The 20654-nt window shown below is 41.2% G+C and overlaps 1 protein-coding gene across 3 annotated transcripts in view; it reads left to right on the top strand.

The window, feature by feature from the left end:
* Window positions 1–7562, top strand: part of LOC119911619 (coxsackievirus and adenovirus receptor homolog) — a 185895-nt gene extending 178333 nt beyond the window's left edge. Inside the window, exons 1-4 of one of the 3 annotated variants that reach the window (XM_038730554.1) lie at window positions 12–92; window positions 3033–3122; window positions 6001–6336; window positions 6953–7562. In XM_038730554.1, the coding sequence (XP_038586482.1) occupies window positions 3074–3122; window positions 6001–6336; window positions 6953–7050 (483 nt within the window). In that variant the 5' untranslated portion in view covers window positions 12–92; window positions 3033–3073 and the 3' untranslated portion in view covers window positions 7051–7562. Of the gene's footprint in view, window positions 1–11; window positions 93–3032; window positions 3123–6000; window positions 6337–6952 lie in introns of those variants that run through there. The other 2 variants (XM_038730553.1, XM_038730552.1) reach the window with 2 other exon arrangements.
* Window positions 7563–20654: the final 13092 nt, after the last annotated feature.

Here is a 20654-nt window from a genome sequence, read left to right as displayed (position 1 = left end):
TCCTCCTGTGTGTCAGCATTCCTCCCCCACAGCAGCTGTCTAAAATCAACACTTCTTCTTTCTTCCAACTAGGACTTGTTCTCTGTGGCGATGTAAGTTTGTCATTAATTGTTCTTGTTTATTTTTTATTTTAGTTTTATACACCTCTAAATGTTTTATTTATACTTTATACTATATTTATCTGTATTTATTTCTGTCCTTGTGCTGCAACAGTTAACTTTCACTCTGAGGATCAAAGTTTAATCTTGTTGCGGGAGAAATTCATATTCATGAATGTTTGAATTTATCCATTGACATGTTCATCCGAGGGCCTCTAAAACCTTAGATGGGCCTTGAAGGAGACTCCCCTGATGAGACTGACCACTAAGAGAATAACTGCTTCAGTCTGCTTCTTCAAATGAACATCCACATCAGTGTTGTACTCATCTAAAACACCGCACCAGTCCGCCATCCTCCCACACTCCATCAGCCTCGGCCTTTCTAACAGTCATCAGGAAATAAAGTCTCCGCTCTCACTCGCAAATACCAAGACCTCTTTGGAAACAAAGACCTCTTTGTAAACGTTCCTATGGGACAAGGCAGCCTCTCTGAAGAGCGCCTGGTTTTACTATCTGACTCGTTACACTCTCTATCAGTGGTGAACAGTGTAGGTCCTGTTTTAGTGTGTCCCCTATGGCTATACATCCTTGTTTTACCCAACACAGCCTTTATAGTCCAGGGATTACATACTTTCCTCACAGAATACCAATGAGACTTTATGTTTCCAATGCACTCTGGTTGCCATGGCTTTACCCTCTCCCAAAGAATACCAAGGAGGACCTGTTTTCCATATCCTGTCGCTTAAGGCTCGTGCAGACTACACGACTTTCAGCGTCGGCCGATGGCTGTGCCGGTCAGACTACACAACTTGCTGTCTTGAGTCTTGAAGTTGTAGCGTTCACACTACATTACTTATCGGTGTCAAGTGTTCACACACTACAGGAGCTGTGTCCCCCGATGCTGGTCTCCAAACCACATTTTGTCAAGAAAACACAGGTGAAATGTGAAAGGGGAAATGCCACGAACCTACACATGAAACAGCTTTTATTTGTTATTATGAAGATGCCAATCACAAAGACAAAGAATCTGGGTGAAATAATGGATCAGCACACGCAGGTAGCAGGGATTGTCTGAGTTACAGAGAGAGCTGGAGGGGAGTGAAACGTGTTTTGCAGTGAAAAAGTAGCCGCCTGCTCTCATTTGCTGGATGTGGATGTCGAGTCGGCTGACTTCTCCAGATATTTGGAATGCTAGATATCTGGCAGACGTTGGCGATGTGTCAGAAATGTGTTGGGGAGCCGTTTTGATGCGTTCTTGAGTAGTTCACACATAACGACTGCCGATGGTTTTGGCCTCCCACAGAGTGCAGAGGGACAACTTCAGAGTTCAGTCTCACACACAGACCTAACTGTGTTACATGCTTATACAAGTTTCTGAATAACATAGAACATATTATATTGAAGACATGATGCATTCTTACACAAGACTTCAGCCCAATAAACCACATGAACACTGAGAGTACAGAGACCAGTTAACCAGGCCTCTGGATCCAGCACTCATTTCAGTCTGATCTGTTGTCCTCTTGGCTGACTGAGTAAGGATAACATTCATTTTAAAAGTTTGTTGTAGCTGTGCATGTGTCCCATTAGTAAGTAGGGGCTAAGGTTAACACTTCTTTGTCTGATAATGACTCATTTATGTGAATATATGTTCTGTGTAGCAGCTTGCTTCATTTACAGTTCGATAAAAGTAATTTATCTGCTCAAATCAGATAAATGATATTATTTATGTTTCATTCATCAGTAAGTCAATTAGACTTCATGTCAGTGCCGTCTCCTGTCCACGGAGTTTTTGGCATGATTTGTGTGCTTGTTGAAAATGAAGAGAACAGGTGGGACGCGCTGCAGGTCTTCATTCATACTGAGCAACGAGAAGACGCCAGATGTGCCTTTAAAGCAGAGCACAACACAACAAGGCTTGAAGAGTTTATGTTATTAATTAGACATATAAATCCCTAAACAACTGTTGGATCTCTTCCCTGCACTGTATAAAAAGTGGAGTGAGATGACTTTTGTTATGAATTGGTGCTACAAAAAAAAGTGAAACTGAATACATATGAAATAACAAACCTGGATGTTTATCTGGACATGTAAACTCCTGAATTTCAGAGTGAAAGCAAATGGCTGCTTATTGTAAAAAGATTCACAAATGTCTTAAAATGAAATAATAAAGTCTATGTTGATGTAAAAATGTATCTCTACAATAACTAATCCTCTATTTCACTGCTCATGCCTAAACTCCAGTGTTAGCTGACAGATTAGATAAAATATGCTTGTCAGCTAGTTAACATTAGATGGCTTATTTTAAGTAAAAGAAATGCTAATTATGAAACTCTGAAGGTAGGAAAGTGTATTAAAGCAGCTAGATAGGCTAGCTAACTACTGACATTAACCTGCAGTGTCTCCACCAGCGTGTGGTGGACTGGACCGGAGCAGCTGCACTGTGAGTGATACTGCGGGCAGACAAGACGTTCAACTAAAGTCAAAGTTAGGCTCCTTTTTAGGGGTGTCTGAAATCGTGTTTTAAGACTGAGGCATGAATATGGGAAATATATTGTAACATTTACAAATACAGGTAAGAAAGACCCCCCTAAAATAGGGGGGCCCTAAAATTAAGGCTTGGACCCTGCCCTCTTTGGGGGGGGTCCAAGCTCTGTCAAGCTCTGTTGTGTATTCACTTGTATACATCATCCTTTTTTAAACTTTCAACTTACACAGCTGGGGGAGGGGGAATATACAGAAAAAATATTTATTTTTTATACATACAATGACCCAAATATGCCATCTGTAATTAAACAAGGGAAGGATAATGTCCTATAATCACAGAGTCGTCTTCCCCTAGCAGTTGTATTTGTATTGAATTTGAATGTATTTTGCAGGTTAGAGTTTAAATAATTCAGCTGTTTCACTTTCATTTAATTGTCATGGTTACAGGAGGAGAGCTAGGCTCTGCTCTCAAGGCTCTCCCAGCTGATATGATCCTTCTCTCCTGCATCCTGATCGCTCTTGTCGCTGCATTTAAAGGTAAGCTGTGAGCATGTGAATAAATCTGCTTCAAACTGACTCATCTGAGGTTTATGTTTAAACAAAGAGACTGCTGACATGTTGCATGTTGTAATGTCCTGTGATCCTTCATATGGCATGTTGAGGGTAGATCAGCTGTGCTTTAACACTGACAGACAGTTTAAACTGCAGCTGATCAACAGATAATACTAGTAATCGTTAGTTAGTTAGTAACAGTGAATAATATAAAATAATAATCTAATCTGAGAACGCCCCACAAATACAGAAATCTTATCTAAAATAACTGAAACCAAAACTGAAAGTGAAACTGAATGTTTATGCTGGAACCAACCCCAAAGTATCAGTTTGACGTGGACATTTTCCAGGCATTTACTTGGCTGGTACAAACTGAAATCACTCTGCAGATGAACATTAAGATTCCCTGTGCATTCATCAGAAAAAAAAAAGACATCAGGAAGCAGCTGATGGCTGCAGCTCTAGCAGCATGACTACCTTATTTTTTTAATTCTAGGCAATCCGTTACCGAGGACAGGGCAGATAAATCATTGTTCTCCAGGGGAAATTAATGGGATGGATGCCATATCTGTCAATATTAAATAAAAAAAACATGCCTATTAAATAAATCCTGACTGTAGCGGCTGTAAGCTAGTGTTTGGTCTTGCTGTTTTAAAATCTGTAAGATCATGATCTTATTAACTTGTGAAGGGGTGTCCCCGAATAGTCAAAGTTTCGATGCTTCAAAAGAAGAAACCTGATTTGGCCTCCACTGTAGAGTCGCTTCAGGTGCAGGCTCCTGTGGTGTCCGAACGATAATGCTGCGATGATGTGTTGAGAAGAAATCCGCTTGACACTGTTCTTGGTTATAAAAGTTTATTACATCAAAGAATTCAGCATCAATTACAAGCTCTGCAGCAGCTTGGAGAGTGACCCAGCCCGATGACCACTCTGTCTCTCTGTACATCGAACACAGCTTATATAGGACATGTTTAGATCTCTGCTAAAAACCATATAAGGGCACAGTGCTGTAAAATAAGTGTAACCATCTATTAGACACCACAGAAGGGTACAGTCCCTTCATACACACTAATCTCTTTATACACACTAATCTCTTTATACCTAATTTCTACTTCCCCTAACACTGCACCCATCAATCATTACTTCCCCATAAGGGTTCACTGTCCCTCTCACCAGCTGCAGAGCATTATGTTAAACTGTAATGGCCGGATGCACGTAATGGCTGGATGCACATATGTTATACACCACACTCCGCTGTCAGGACAGGAAACACATGCTAAAATAATAAAATCAACTTATGTAGACACTTCCAGTAGAATCGATTTTGTTGTTGATTTATATTTAATTAATTAGTCAACATTGTAATGTAAAAGTATTAGTTCCTTTAATGTAGTATACATAAATTGATTTGAGCCCATTCTGTATATGTAGCACATAACGAGGGTATCTATGTCAGTGTGCAACATAGTGTATAGCAAATAAACAATTTTACTAGTAATAGTATCTTATTAACACGGGCTATTGATTTAATCTGTCAAAATAAGACTTAAACTCCATCTAGCAACATCAGTTAACAGAAAAACCATAAAGTCAGTTAATTGAACATTTGGAGAAAAGTCTTTGCACGCTATAAATCATCCACAGAAAGAAAGCTAATCTTACAGCACAACTTCAGGAGCTAACCCTAGCCACAGTTGGCATATACTGCCTTAAAACCACATGTAACCTAACCACATGTGTAACATTCTGTAATTTGTGTGATTACAAATATTAAGAAGCGGTAGCTATTTTGATGGCCAAGACCCATGCATTTAGACTTTTATCAGTGCTTTTGACAAATGCTAATCAGTCACTTATTGTTGTCACAACGTGTAATGTAGCAAAAAAACAAAAACAAAATGCATTAAGTTACATCCTTGAAGCTGATGATACACGGGGCAACTTTTAGAGCAATCGTACATAGTCGGACTTGTGTGGTGTATAACATATGTGCATTTGACCATTACAGTTTAAAATAACACTCTAGCAGCTGGACAGAGGCTCAGTGAACTCTTAAGGGGGAGTAATGATTGATGGGTGTGTAAACAGTGAACCCTCCTATGGAATTTGACCTCTGACCCAGTGTTAGGGGGAGTAGAGATTAGTGTTTATGTAGGGACTGAACCCTTCTATGGTGTCTAACAGATGTTTACACTTATCCTACAGCACTGTGCCCTTATATGGATTGGAGCCTTAGTTTGCAGACTCAGACCCTTATATGGTATTTAGCAGATACCTACACATGTCCTATATAAGCTGTGTTTGATGTACAGAGAGACAGAGTGGCCATCGGGCTGGGTCACTCTCCAAGCTGCTGCAGAGCTTGTAATTGATGCTGAACTCCTTGATGTAATAAACTTTTATGATCAAGAACAGTGTCAAGCGGATTTCTTCTCAACACATCATCGCAGCATTATTGTTCGGACACCACACTTGCCACTAGCAAGATTGTCCAGCAACATTGCTCAAAAAGTTGCCCCGTGTATCATCAGCTTAAGGGGACCCTGACCTGTCAGTGGAGCCTGCACCGAAGGCAACTCCTCAGTGGAGGTGTGCATCTGGATCCCTCTCCCCCTTTAAAGCTCATCAACACACCAAAGTCAGAAGAACGACTTCCCAACTCCGGAATAAGACCATCCAAGGAGATTGCAATGCAGTGCCCCAAGTTTGAAATTTTTTTAAACAAAAAATACAAAATAATAATGATAAATGAAATGTATAATTAAATGTATAGTTATCATTTAGGAGGCTGGCTCTCTATCTCCCTCTATTGGCCAGCCACCACTGCTCTATCTACTGACTAACTTTCTGCTTATGTTTTTAGAACAGCCAGAGATGGTAGTGAATCCTGGACAGGACGTCCCTCTTCAGTGTCAAGGTCTCAGAGATGCCTCCGTCACGCTGTTAGAGTGGACCAGACCTGACCTGAAGTCAGACGGTTACGTGTTCTTTTACCGAAACGAGCGGCCGTATGAAAACTATCAGCATCCATCTTTTCATGGTCGAGTGGAGCTGAGAGATCCAGAGATGAAGGACGGAGACGCTTCTGTTGTCCTGAAGAACGTCACCTTCAACGACACTGGAACATACGAGTGTCGGATTATAACCAACACACGACAAGAGATCAAGCACCTGATCGGGCTGAATGTTACAGACTCAGGTGGGTTAGTAGAGTTCAGAATCCTCGGGTGGGTTTGTAGAGTCCAGACTCCTCGGGTGGGTTAGTAGAGTCCAGACTCCTCCGGTGGGTTAGTGGATTCCAGACTCCTCAGGTGGGTTAGTAGAGTCCAGACTCCTCAGGTGGGTTAGTAGAGTCCTGACTCCTCGGGTGGGTTAGTACAGTCCAGACTCCTCAGGTGGGTTAGTAGAGTCCAGACTCCTCAGGTGGGTTAGTAGAGTCCAGACTCCTCCGGTGGGTTAGTAGAGTCCAGACTCCTCCGGTGGGTTAGTAGAGTCCAGACTCCTCCGGTGGGTTAGTAGAGTCCAGACTCCTCCGGTGGGTTAGTACAGTCCAGACTCCTCGGGTGGGTTAGTAGAGTCCAGACTCCTCAGGTGGGTTAGTAGATTCCAGACTCCTCAGGTGGGTTAGTAGAGTCCAGACTCCTCAGGTGGGTTAGTAGATTCCAGACTCCTCAGGTGGGTTAGTAGAGTCCAGACTCCTCAGGTGGGTTAGTAGATTCCAGACTCCTCAGGTGGGTTAGTAGAGTCCAGACTCCTCAGGTGGGTTAGTAGACTGGAGACTTGCTGATATCTCACACTTGTTTTCTGCTCTTCAGCTGGAAACATCTCGGATGCAGGATTCATGGATGGCCAAGATAAAGTCTCACTCTTCTGCTCTGTCATAGGTGGTCTTGTTCTGTCATTAGTTGTATGATTTGTATAGTATATATTGTTTTATTTCATTTTAACTGTTACCATATTTTAATTTAGGCCTACACTTAATTATATGTTGTGTATGTAGCATTAAGGAACTACAAATTGTGTTTCGTTATACAGGCTTGTGCTGTACAATGACTAATAAATTTGTTGTAAATGTAAAGGACCCTATTCGCAAACACCCAGCAACAGACCTGATGAGCAGATAAAATGGTAAAATGGTAAAATAAAGGTATAATAAACAAAACAAAAAATATATACCCTGCACTCCTTGGTCATTAGAGCTCCCCAAAGTCCAGACCTGAAGGTAACTAGCTATCTAGTTATAGGTGTACACTGGGTCCCCACTTCTTTTTGTGAAAAATGTACTGAAAAATAGTATTCAAAAACAAATGTTAAATAACAAATGTAAGTGCTATCAGAAAGTTTTTTGGCACGAGAGTGTTTAATGCTCAAAATCATCTGGGGAGGACCCCCCGAACCCCCAATCGTATACAGTGGGTACGGAAAGTATTCAGACCCCTTTAAATTTTTCACTCTTGGTTTCATTGCAGCCATTTTCCAAAAATCAAAAAAGTTCATTTTATTTCTCAGTAATGTACACTCAGCACCCCATCTTGACAGAAAAATACAGAAATGTAGAAATTTTTGCTAATTTATTAAAAAAGAAAAACTGAAATATCACATGGTCATAAGTATTCAGACCCTTTGCTGTGACACTCATATTTAACTCAGGTGCTGTCTATTTCTTCTGATCATCCATGAGATGGTTCTACACCTTCATTTGAGTCCAGCTGTGTTTGATTATACTGATTGGACTTGATTAGGAAAGCCACACACCTGTCTATATAAGACCTTACAGCTCACAGTGCATGTCAGAGCAAATGAGAATCATGAGGTCAAAGGAACTGCCTGAAGAGCTCAGAGACAGAATTTTGGCAAGGCACAGATCTGGCCAAGGTTACAAAAAATTTCTGCTGCACTTAAGATTCCTAAGAGCACAGTGGCCTCCATAATCCTCAAATGGAAGACGTTTGGGACGACCAGAACCCTTCCTAGAGCTGGCCGTCCGGCCAAACTGAGCTATCGGGGGAGAAGAGCCTTGGTGAGAGAGGTAAAGAAGAACCCAAAGGTCACTGTGGCTGAGCTCCAGAGATGCAGTCGGGAGATGGGAGAAAGTTGTAGTAAGTCAACCATCACTGCAGCAATCCACCAGTCGGGGCTTTATGGCAGAGTGGCCCGACAGGAAGCTTCTCCTCAGTGCAAGACACATGAAAGCCCGCATGGAGTTTGCTAAAAAAACACCTGAAGGACTCCAAGATGGTGATAAATAAGATCCTCTGGTCTGATGAGACCAAGATAGAACTTTTTGGCCTTAATTCTAAGCGGTATGTGTGGAGAAAACCAGGCACTGCTCATCACCTGTCCAATACAGTCTCAACAGTGAAGCATGGTGGTGGCAGCATCATGCTGTGGGGGTGTTTTTCAGTTGCAGGGACAGGACGACTGGTTGCAATCGAGGGAAAGGTGAATGCGGCCAAGTACAGGGATATCCTGGACGAAAACCTTTTCCAGAGTGCTCTGGACCTCAGACTGGGCCGAAGGTTTACCTTCCAACAAGACAATGACCCTAAGCACACCGCTAAAATAACGAAGGAGTGGCTTCACAACAACTCCGTGGCTGTTCTTGAATGGCCCAGCCAGAGCCCTGACTTAAACCCAAGTGAGCATCTCTGGAGAGACCTGAAAATGGCTGTCCACCAACGTTTACCATCCAACCTGACAGAACTGGAGAGGATCTGCAAGGAGGAATGGCAGAGGATACCCAAATCCAGATGTGAAAAACTTGTTGCATCTTTCCCAAAACGACTCATGGCTGTATTAGATCAAAAGGGTGCTTCTACTAAATACTGAGCAAAGGGTCTGAATACTTATGACCATGTGATATTTCAGTTTTTCTTTTTTAATAAATTTGCAAAAATTTCTACATTTCTGTTTTTTTCTGTCAAGATGGGGTGCTGAGTGTACATTACTGAGAAATAAAATGAACTTTTTGATTTTTGGAAAATGGCTGAAATGAAACAAAGAGTGAAAAATTTAAAGGGGTCTGAATACTTTCCGTACCCACTGTATTTCATCAATGAATATTTATTTTAAATAGTATTAAAATATCTCCTAGTCTTGTTCTTGTGACCCCAATATTCTCCATTGTCACGTCTCGGGCACTAAGTGTTTTGTCACAACTGTACTCAAATGTCCCCACCACTTTTCAACACAAAGTGATACCCTTGTATCTAGTTTGTCTATCCAAATGTTTTATACTGATCATTTTAGGATGGTTAGGATTGTGATGATCTGTGTTTGTTCAGAATACGCCTACACTACAAGCTTTGAATATAAACTGTAATGCTCTTTTACTCACTTTGTAATACTCTGAATGCATCATGATGGCCATCAAATTTCACTGTGAAGCTTGTTTGTGAATAAAACATTTGATGTTCAACAAAAGACTTGCATGTCTTCTTCCATTGCACTGCAAATAAGTACACCGTAAACTTTAACCTGACTAGATGAAAAAACATCTTTTGATCATGTCAAGCATTTCATTGTTAAACACATTCTCATCTCTGAGGGAGAAATATTTAATGAGAAAGAACATTTTGTTTAAGGGTTAAGGTTTTCCGGGGAAAAGCAGTGTCTTCGGATGCTTTTCAGTGAGTTATTTGGTGTTTTTGATTTTTTTAAGCATATTAAACAGACAGTGTTTTTCTTTAAACCTACATACACCACATATAATAGGGGTATATAGTTCTGTTTCTGTAATCAGGAACAAGCTAGTTTAAGTAGCTGATGCTGTCAATAATAATTTCATTGATTCAGTAGAAAATAAAACCATTTTTCCTCTAAACAAACGAACAAGTCAGACAGACAGAATCAGCTTTCAACATATTATCTATCACTGAGGCAGATATGAGATCTCTTAGGCCATCTCGTGTTGTTGATGTTATTGGTATGAACACAGAGCTCTCTCAATCATTAGTCTATCCAATTACGAAAATTGTAAACATTTAATTCACTCAGGGAACGTTCTCAAATGTGTGGAAATGAGTCTTTCCTGTATTTAAAGTAGGCCCTGCGATGGACTGGCTACTTGTCCAGGGTGTACCCCACCTTTCGCCCAATGTCAGCTGGGACAGGCTCCAGCCCCCCACGAACCTGTACGCAGAATAAGCAGTTGATGATGGATGGATGGATGAATGTATTTAAAGGAGGTTACTGCCTATCCACCTGCAACTACAGACCCATTAGTATCCTGCTGTCAGTTTTGGAGGGGGCTCCGCACAAATGACAAACCATTTAAATGCCAGTTCTTGTCCTTTACATCCATATCAATTCTGCTTTCGTATTCAGGGTTGTTGGTGCTGTCTGCCTAAATTTAAGAAAGCATTTGACACCATTAATCATGGAGTTCTCCTATCTAAAGTATATACATGTAACAGGCACCATTTAATGGGTAGAATCATACTTAACACATCAGACTCATTTTGTTAAAGTGAACAATCATCAATCAGGTGCTATTTCCTTGACTGCGGGTGTTCTGCAGGGTGTGATCTTGGGTCCACTTTTATTTTCTCTGTATGTTAATGATCTGCCAAATATTTTTCTTAATGCCAACATCCAAATGTATGCAGATGACACAGTAATCTTTGTACATGCTAACAGTGCAGCTCAAGCTGCTGATCTGATAACAAACTCAATGCAAAATTAAAGCTGCAAGCAGCGTTGGGCGGGCCCTCGCACTTGTAGGGCGGGCCCTCGCACTTGTAGTGCGGGCCCTCGCACTTGTAGTGCGTCCGCGCGTGAGCCGGCCGAGTTGCATATTCTGGAGCTCTGCCGGTGCGGCTGTGAATTTCCTACGCGGTTCTGACGCCACATGAAGGTGCTATATGTCACTTCCTGTGTCCCCTATGTGGAGCTACATAGCACTTGCTGCTATGAATATAAATCGGTATTGGTGTGTAGATGACTGCGGGGTGGGAGAGTTATCAAGCACGTAAAGTTTGTTTCAGATGTGAGCATGCACACTGAACAATAATGTACCCAAACAATAAAATAAATTCCTTTTATATTCCCTGCCTTGTTGTTTATGTGTACATACAGAGGAAGAATGTGAGAACAGCACACATTTCATCGTTACTGTGTGTTAGAGCATGGGAGAACAGTGGATACTTTTAATACAGCCCACACCCCTAATACTGTGTAACTATAACAAGTAGAGAACAGAAGAAAAAGATGTTGTTTCTTTACAACTGTCTGCATAGCTTATTCATATTGTGTAATGAATGAAAATAAATAGGCCTACTAGGCTCCTCTCTACTTTGACATTTAAGATTAGCTTGTTTGATCCACCTTCATACACATGTGACATTACTGTACAACTTGAGAAAGGTGAGTTGTTTTCTGCTCCAGCCTGCCTAAAAGAAAAGCATTTTTGGGATTAAATGGACTTCATTAGCTGCTGCAGTGCAGGATGAACTCAGAATAAACCCATTTCTCACCTTATTATTCTAAATCATGCAACGAAGAAGAAGAAATGCATAATAAATCCTGGGACAAAATCTGTCCACAAATACTGTACAGCATGTAGTCTAATGAACAAGACTTGTGTTATAGCAGACTTGGGCAGTGAAATGTTTAATTTTTTAATTCATGTGGTCATAGTTGTCCACAACTCAAATCAGAATATAAGAAGAAATGTTTTATACCACCTTAAGAAGGCTTCCTATCAGAAAGGTAGGAAGGTATTTCAAATGTACAACTGCAGTACTTAAATCTAAGTAAAGTAATTTCCCTGACATTACTGTGTTACGCATGTAACAGGTTTTATACTTCCTGTGAGTATAATCCAATCAATCTTATTTTCATACTGTATATCCGTTGTGTAATTTGATAAATTGTGTTGTATGTGGTGCTCGCATCGGGTACTACTAAGACTTCATTGCCCTCTTCAGAGAAGACTCTGACTGCAACATGCGTCTTTGTAAAGAGAGAAACAGACTGAAAAAGTCTCTAACTCTGCCTGTCAGCTCGCTCTGCTCCGTTAAAACTGAATTTACCATACAGAATTGAATACGAGTGCACTCCAGATTTAGCTGCAGCCAGCTGACCGTGTGCTTCTCCCTATACCGCAGTTCTGTGTCCATGCATGCAGCAAACTGAAAGCACAGTCTGTCGGAGCGTCTACGTGAAAAGAGAAGGAAGACATTGCTGGTAGTATTGTCTTCAGAGTTGTTAAACACCTCAGCGCACTGAAGGAAGCCATCTGACTGTGTGAGGGGCAAGATCGTTGATGTCTGCAGGCAGAGTAGGAGCTCTCCTGTCTGACTGGTCCACCAATAGCAGAGAAGATGACCCCTTGAGACACAGACCCTCCTCATTTGCATAATGAGGCAGAAATGCATACAAAAATTTATAAAAGACAGGCAGAAATAAATACCATGGGTGAAAATAAATAAGGTAAATAAATACAAAGGAAGAATAAAACAGACAAAAATATTAAAACACACACATAAATAAATACATAAAAAAATTAGTAATAAATAAAGTTGAATAAACAAATAAGGTAATTATAACAAAGGTGAATAAGTAAAGGCACTAATTAAAATATATACATTTTGTGCGTCTGGACAAGATACACGTAACACAGAAAATTTGTGCATGTAGGTGAAACGTGCGGCGGGGGCTGCTTCGTTTAATAGTCACTTCCTGTTGCCAGCAGGTGGCTCTATGAATGTGGGTGAATGTCAGCATGTACATGTGTTCAGGGCGGGACTCTCATCCTACATGTACAGTTTGGTGCAGATGTGAGCATGTACACTGAAGTTACGACAACTTCCGTGTCATGGCGAAGAGCTGATCTTTGACGCCACGCCACGGACACGCCCATTGACGAAAACTCGCAAATAGCACAACTTTTCATCTTCAATGCCTTTAGAAGGCACAGCAGAAATTTCAGGTCGGTCGGACTAAATCCCTAGGAGGAGTTTGTTAAAGTACGAAGTGTGTAAATCATCCAAAATTTGACGTAAAATTCAAAATGGCCGACTTCCTGTTGGTTTAGGCTATGGCTCCAAGAGACTTTTTTGTGCGTCTGGACAAGATACACGTACCACAGAAAATTCGTGCACGTAAGTGAAACGTGCGGCGGGGGCTGCTTCGTTAAAGGTCACTTTCTGTTGCCAGCAGGTGGCGCTATGACTGTGGGTGAATGTCAGCATGTACATGTGTTCAGGGCGGACTCTCATCCTAGATGTACAGTTTGGTCCAGATGTGAGCATGTACACTGAAGTTACAACAACTTCCTGTTTCATAGCGAATCATTGACGCCACGGACACGCCCATTTACGAAAACGCGCAAATAGCACAACTTTTCATCGTCAATGCCTTTAGAAGGCACAGCAGAAATTTGACGTCGATCCGACTAAATCCCTAGGAGGAGTTCGTTAAAGTACGAAGTGTGTAAATCATCCAAAAATGGCCGTAAAATTCAAAATGGCCGACTTACTGTTGACTTTAGGCTATGGGTTCTGAGGCTTTTTTGTGCGTCTTGATATCCCAGAAAATTTCGTACATGTAGGTTGAACGTGAACGAGGGGCTAATCTTTTCCAATTTTCTAGGTGGCGCTAGCGAGTCATTTTGCCACGCCCATGTGCGAAACTTGTAGAATACGAAATTTTTCACCGGTTCTGACATGTTTGCAAATTTTGGTGAGTTTTCGAGTATGTTTAGGCCATGTCATTTGGGCCTACTTTGCAGAAAAAAAATAAAAATAAATTAAAGCTGCAAGCAGCGTTGGGCGGGCCCTCGCACTTGTAGCGCGTCCGCGTGTGAGCCGGCCGAGTTGCATATTCTGGAGCTCTGCCGGTGCGGCTGTGAATTTCCTACGCGGTTACGCCGCATGAAGGTGCTATATGTCACTTCCTGTGTCCCCTATGTGGAGCTACATAGCACTTGCCGCTATGAATATAAATCGGTATTGACGTGTAGATGTCTGCGGGGTGAGAGTTATCAAGCACGTAAAGTTTGTTTCAGATGTGAGCATGTACACTGAACAATAATGTACCCAAACAATAAAATAAATTCCTTTTATATTTCCCTGCCTTGTTGTTTATGTGTACATACAGAGGAAGAATGTGAGAACAGCACACATTTCATCGTTACTGTGTGTTAGAGCATGGGAGAACAGTGGATACTTTTAATACAGCCCACACCCCTAATACTGTGTAACTATAACAAGTAGAGAACAGAAGAAAAAGATGTTCTTTCTTTACAACTGTCTGCATAGCTTATTCATATTGTGTAATGAATGAAAATAAATAGGCCTACTAGGCTCCTCTCTACTTTGACATTTAAGATTAGCTTGTTTGATCCACCTTCATACACATGTGACATTACTGTACAACTTGAGAAAGGTGAGTTGTTTTCTGCTCCAGCCTGCCTAAAAGAAAAGCGTTTTTGGGATTAAATGGACTTTATTAGCTGCTGCAGTGCAGGATGAACTCAGAATAGACCCATTTCTCACCTTATTATTCTAAATCATGCAACGAAGAAGAAGAAATGCATAATAAATCCTGGGACAAAATCTGTCCACAAATACTGTACAGCATGTAGTCTAATGACAAGACTTGTGTTATAGCTGACTTGGGCAGTGAAATGTTTAATTTTTTTAATTCATGTGGTCATAGTTGTCCACAACTCAAATCAGAATATAAGAAGAAATGTTTTATACCACCTCAAGAAGGCTTCCTATCAGAAAGTAGGAAGGTATTTCAAATGTACAACTGCAGTACTTAATCTAAGTAAAGTAATTTCCCTGACATTACTGTGTTACGCATGTAACAGGTTTTATACTTCCTGTGAGTATAATCCAATCAATCTTATTTTCATACTGTATATCCGTTGTGTAATTTGATAAATTGTGTTGTATGTGGTGCTCGTCGCTACTGCATTCAGAGAAGACTCTGACTGCAACATGCGTCTTTGTAAAGAGAGAAACGGACAGAAAAAGTCTCTAACTCTGCCTGTCAGCTCGCTCTGCTCCGTTAAAACTGAATTTACCATACAGAATTGAATACGAGTGCACTCCAGATTTAGCTGCAGCCAGCTGACCGTGTGCTTCTCCCTATACCGCAGTTCTGTGTCCATGCATGCAGCAAACTGAAAGCACTGTCTGTCGGAGCGTCTACGTGAAAAGAGAAGGAAGACATTGCTGGTAGTATTGTCTTCAGAGTTGTTAAACACCTCAGCGCACTGAAGGAAGCCATCTGACTGTGTGAGGGGCAAGATCGTTGATGTCTGCAGGCAGAGTAGGAGCTCTCCTGTCTGACTGGTCCACCAATAGCAGAGAAGATGACCCCTTGAGACACAGCCCCTCCTCATTTGCATAATGAGGCAGAAATGCATACAAAAATTTAAGACAGGCAGAAATAAATACCATGGGTGAAAATAAATAAGGTAAATAAATACAAAGGAAGAATAAAACAGACAAAAATATTAAAACACACATAAATAAATACATTAAAAAAATTAGTAATAAATAAGTTGTTGAATAAATAAATAAGGTAATTATAACAAAGGTGAATAAGTAAAGGCACTAATTAAAATATACATTTATGTCTCCTTGTATAATTTAATTACTACCATTTATTTATTTACTTTATTTTTTTGTGTATTTAATTGGATGCTTATTTATTTATTGAGCATTTATTTATTTCTGTATTTATTTCTGACTGTGTCAGGATCGGTCCTCCATAGGGGTGGGAGAGTTATCAAGCACGTAAAGTTTGGTTCAGATGTGAGCATGTACACTGAAGTTACAACAACTTCCTGTGTCATGGCGAAGACTTGATCTCTGACGCCACGCCACGGACACACCCATTGACGAAAACTCGCAAATAGCACAACTTTTCATCTTCAATGCCTTTAGAAGGCACAGCACAAATTTGAAGTCGGTCGGACTAAATCCCTAGGAGGAGTTCGTTAAAGTACGAAGTGTGTAAATCATCCAAAATTTGACGTAAAATTCAAAATGGCCGACTTCCTGTTGATTTAGGCATCGCTCCAAGAGGCTTTTTTGTGCGTCTGGACAAGATACACGTACCACAGAAAATTCGTGCACGTAGGTGAAACGTGCGGCGGGGGCTGCTTCGTTAAAAGTCACTTCCTGTTGCCAGCAGGTGGCGCTATGACTGTGGGTGAATGTCAGCATGTACATGTGTTCAGGGCGGGACTCTCATCCTACATGTACAGTTTGGTCAGATGTGAGCATGTACACTGAAGTTACGACAACTTCCGTGTCATGGCGAAGAGTTGATCTTTGACGCCACGCCACGGACACGCCCATTGACGAAAACTTGCAAATAGCACAACTTTTCATCTTCAATGCCTTTAGAAGGCACAGCAAATTTGAGGTCGGTCGGACTAAATCCCTAGGAGGAGTTCGTTAAAGTACGAAGTGTGTAAATCATCCAAAATTTGACGTAAAATTCAAAATGGCCGACTTCCTGTTGGTTTAGGCTATGGCTCCAAGACTTTTTTGTGCGTCTGGACAAGATACACGTACCACAGAAAATTCGTGCACGTAGGTAAAACGTGCGGGGGGCTGCTTCGTTAAAAGTCACTTCCTGTTGCCAGCAGGTGGCGCTATGACTGTGGGTGAATGTCAGCATGTACATGTGTTCAGGGCGGGACTCTCATCCTACATGTACAGTTTGGTCCAGATGTGAGCATGTACACTGAAGTTACGACAACTTCCGTGTCATGGCGAAGAGTTGATCTTTGACGCCACGCCACGGACACGCCCATTGACGAAAACTTGCAAATAGCACAACTTTTCATCTTCAATGCCTTTAGAAGGCACAGCACAAATTTGAGGTCGGTCGGACTAAATCCCTAGGAGGAGTTCGTTAAAGTACGAAGTGTGTAAATCATCCAAAATTTGACGTAAAATTCAAAATGGCCGACTTCCTGTTGGTTTAGGCTATGCTCCAAGAGCTTTTTTGTGCGTCTGGACAAGATACACGTACCACAGAAAATTCGTGCACGTAGGTGAAACGTGCGGCGGGGGCTGCTTCGTTAAAAGTCACTTCCTGTTGCCAGCAGGTGGCGCTATGACTGTGGGTGAATGTCAGCATGTACATGTGTTCAGGGCGGGACTCTCATCCTACATGTACAGTTTGGTCCAGATGTGAGCATGTACACTGAAGTTACGACAACTTCCGTGTCATGGCGAAGAGTTGATCTTTGACGCCACGCCACGGACACGCCCATTGACGAAAACTTGCAAATAGCACAACTTTTCATCTTCAATGCCTTTAGAAGGCACAGCACAAATTTGAGGTCGGTCGGACTAAATCCCTAGGAGGAGTTCGTTAAAGTACGAAGTGTGTAAATCATCCAAAATTGACGTAAAATTCAAAATGGCCGACTTCCTGTTGGGTTTAGGCTATGGCTCCAAGAGACTTTTTTGTGCGTCTGGACAAGATACACGTACCACAGAAAATTCGTGCACGTAGGTGAAACGTGCGGCGGGGCTGCTTCGTTAAAGGTCACTTTCTGTTGCCAGCAGGTGGCGCTATGACTGTGGGTGAATGTCGGCATGTACATGTGTTCAGGGCGGGACTCATCCTCAGATGTACAGTTTGGTCCAGATGTGAGCATGTACACTGAAGTTACAACAACTTCCTGTTTCATTGCGAATCATCGACGCCACGGACACGCCCATTGACGAAAACGCGCAAATAGCACAACTTTTCATCGTCAATGCCTTTAGAAGGCACAGCAGAAATTTGACGTCGATCCGACTAAATCCCTAGGAGGAGTTCGTTAAAGTACGAAGTGTGTAAATCATCCAAAATGGCCGTAAAATTCAAAATGGCCGACTTCCTGTTGACTTTAGGCTATGGGTTCTTGAGGCTTTTTTGTGCGTCTTGATACGATACATGTCCCCAGAAAATTTCGTACATGTAGGTTGAACGTGAACGAGGGGCTAATTTTCCAATTTTCTAGGTGGCGCTAGCGAGTCATTTTGCCACGCCCATGTGCGAAACTTGTAGAATACGAAATTTTTCACCGGTTCTGACATGTTTGCAAATTTTGGTGAGTTTTCGAGTATGTTTAGGCCATGTCATTTGGCCTACTTTGCAGAAAAAAAAAAAAAAAAAAAAAAAAAAAAAAAATTCCGAGCAATTCAATAGCCTCAACGCGCTCGGCCCTAATTAAAGCGTGGGCGGGCCCTCGCACTTGTAAGCGCGTCCGCGTGAGCCGGCCGAGTTGCATATTCTGGAGCTCTGCCGGTGCGGCTGTGAATTTCCTACGCGGTTACGCCGCATGAAGTGCTATATGTCACTTCCTGTGTCCCCTATGTGGAGCTACATAGCACTTGCCGCTATGAATATAAATCGGTATTGACGTGTAGATGTCTGCGGGGTGGGAGTTATCAAGCACGTAAAGTTTGTTTCAGATGTGAGCATGTACACTGAACAATAATGTACCCAAACAATAAAATAAATTCCTTTTATATTTCCCTGCCTTGTTGTTTATGTGTACATACAGAGGAAGAATGTGAGAACAGCACACATTTCATCGTTACTGTGTGTTAGAGCATGGGAACAGTGGATACTTTTAATACAGCCCACACCCCTAATACTGTGTAACTATAACAAGTAGAGAACAGAAGAAAAAGATGTTCTTTCTTTACAACTGTCTGCATAGCTTATTCATATTGTGTAATGAATGAAAATAAATAGGCCTACTAGGCTCCTCTCTACTTTGACATTTAAGATTAGCTTGTTTGATCCACCTTCATACACATGTGACATTACTGTACAACTTGAGAAAGGTGAGTTGTTTTCTGCTCCAGCCTGCCTAAAAGAAAAGCGTTTTTGGGATTAAATGGACTTTATTAGCTGCTGCAGTGCAGGATGAACTCAGAATAGACCCATTTCTCACCTTATTATTCTAAATCATGCAACGAAGAAGAAGAAATGCATAAGAAATCCTGGGACAAAATCTGTCCACAAATACTGTACAGCATGTCTGATGACAAGACTTGTGTTATAGCTGACTTGGGCAGTGAAATGTTTTTTTTAATTCATGTGGTCATAGTTGTCCACAACTCAAATCAGAATTAAGAAGAAATGTTTTATACCACCTCAAGAAGGCTTCCTATCAGAAAGGTAGGAAGGTATTTCAAATGTACAACTGCAGTACTTAATCTAAGTAAAGTAATTTCCCTGACATTTTGTGTTACTTACTTTTAATAGACCCATGTAAAGGTTTTATACTCCTGTGAGTATAATCCAATCAATCTTATTTTCATACTGTATATCCGTTGTGTAATTTGATAAATTGTGTTGTATGTCGTGCTCGCATCTCAGAGAAGACTCTGACTGCAACATGCGTCTTTGTAAAGAGAGAAACGGACAGAAAAAGTCTCTAACTCTGCCTGTCAGCTCGCTCTGCTCCGTTAAAACTGAATTTACCATACAGAATTGAATACGAGTGCACTCCAGATTTAGCTGCAGCCAGCTGACCGTGTGCTTCTCCCTATACCGCAGTTCTGTGTCCATGCATGCAGCAAACTGAAAGCACTGTCTGTCGGAGCTCTACGTGAAAAGAGAAGGAAGACATTGCTGGTAGTATTGTCTTCAGAGTTGTTAAACACCTCAGCGCACTGAAGGAAGCCATCTGACTGTGTGGGGCAAGATCGTTGATGTCTGCAGGCAGAGTAGGAGCTCTCCTGTCTGACTGGTCCACCAATAGCAGAGAAGATGACCCCTTGAGACACAGCCCCTCCTCATTTGCATAATGAGGCAGAAATGCATACAAAATTTAAGACAGGCAGAAATAAATACCATGGGTGAAAAAAATAAGGTAAATAAATACAAAGGAAGAATAAAACAGACAAAAATATTAAAACACACATAAATAAATACATTAAAAAATTAGTAATAAATAAAGTTGAATAAACAAATAAGGTAATTATAACAAAGGTGAATAAGTAAAGGCACTAATTAAAATTATACATTTATGTCTCCTTGTATAATTTAATTACTACCTACATTTATTTATTTACTTATTTTTTTGTGTATTTAATTGGATGCTTATTTATTTATTGAGCATTTATTTATTTCTGTATTTATTTCTGACTGTGTCAGGATCGGTCCTCCATAGCGGGGGGGAGAGTTATCAAGCACGTAAAGTTTGGTTCAGATGTGAGCATGTACACTGAAGTTACAACAACTTCCTGTGTCATGGCGAAGACTTGATCTCTGACGCCACGCCACGGACACACCCATTGACGAAAACTCGCAAATAGCACAACTTTTCATCTTCAATGCCTTTAGAAGGCACAGCACAAATTTGAAGTCGGTCGGACTAAATCCCTAGAGGAGTTCGTTAAAGTACGAAGTGTAAATCATCCAAAATTTGACGTAAAATTCAAAATGGCCGACTTCCTGTTGATTTTAGGGCATCGCTCCAAGAGGCTTTTTTGTGCGTCTGGACAAGATACACGTACCACAGAAAATTCGTGCACGTAG

The sequence above is a fragment of the Micropterus salmoides genome, unplaced genomic scaffold, assembly GCF_014851395.1.
Source record: "Micropterus salmoides isolate LMB-PRFRI ecotype aquatic unplaced genomic scaffold, ASM1485139v1 Ms_hic_scaffold_2, whole genome shotgun sequence".
Taxonomy (NCBI): Eukaryota; Metazoa; Chordata; class Actinopteri; order Centrarchiformes; family Centrarchidae; genus Micropterus; species Micropterus salmoides.
This window is presented reverse-complemented; position numbering and strand designations above follow the sequence as displayed.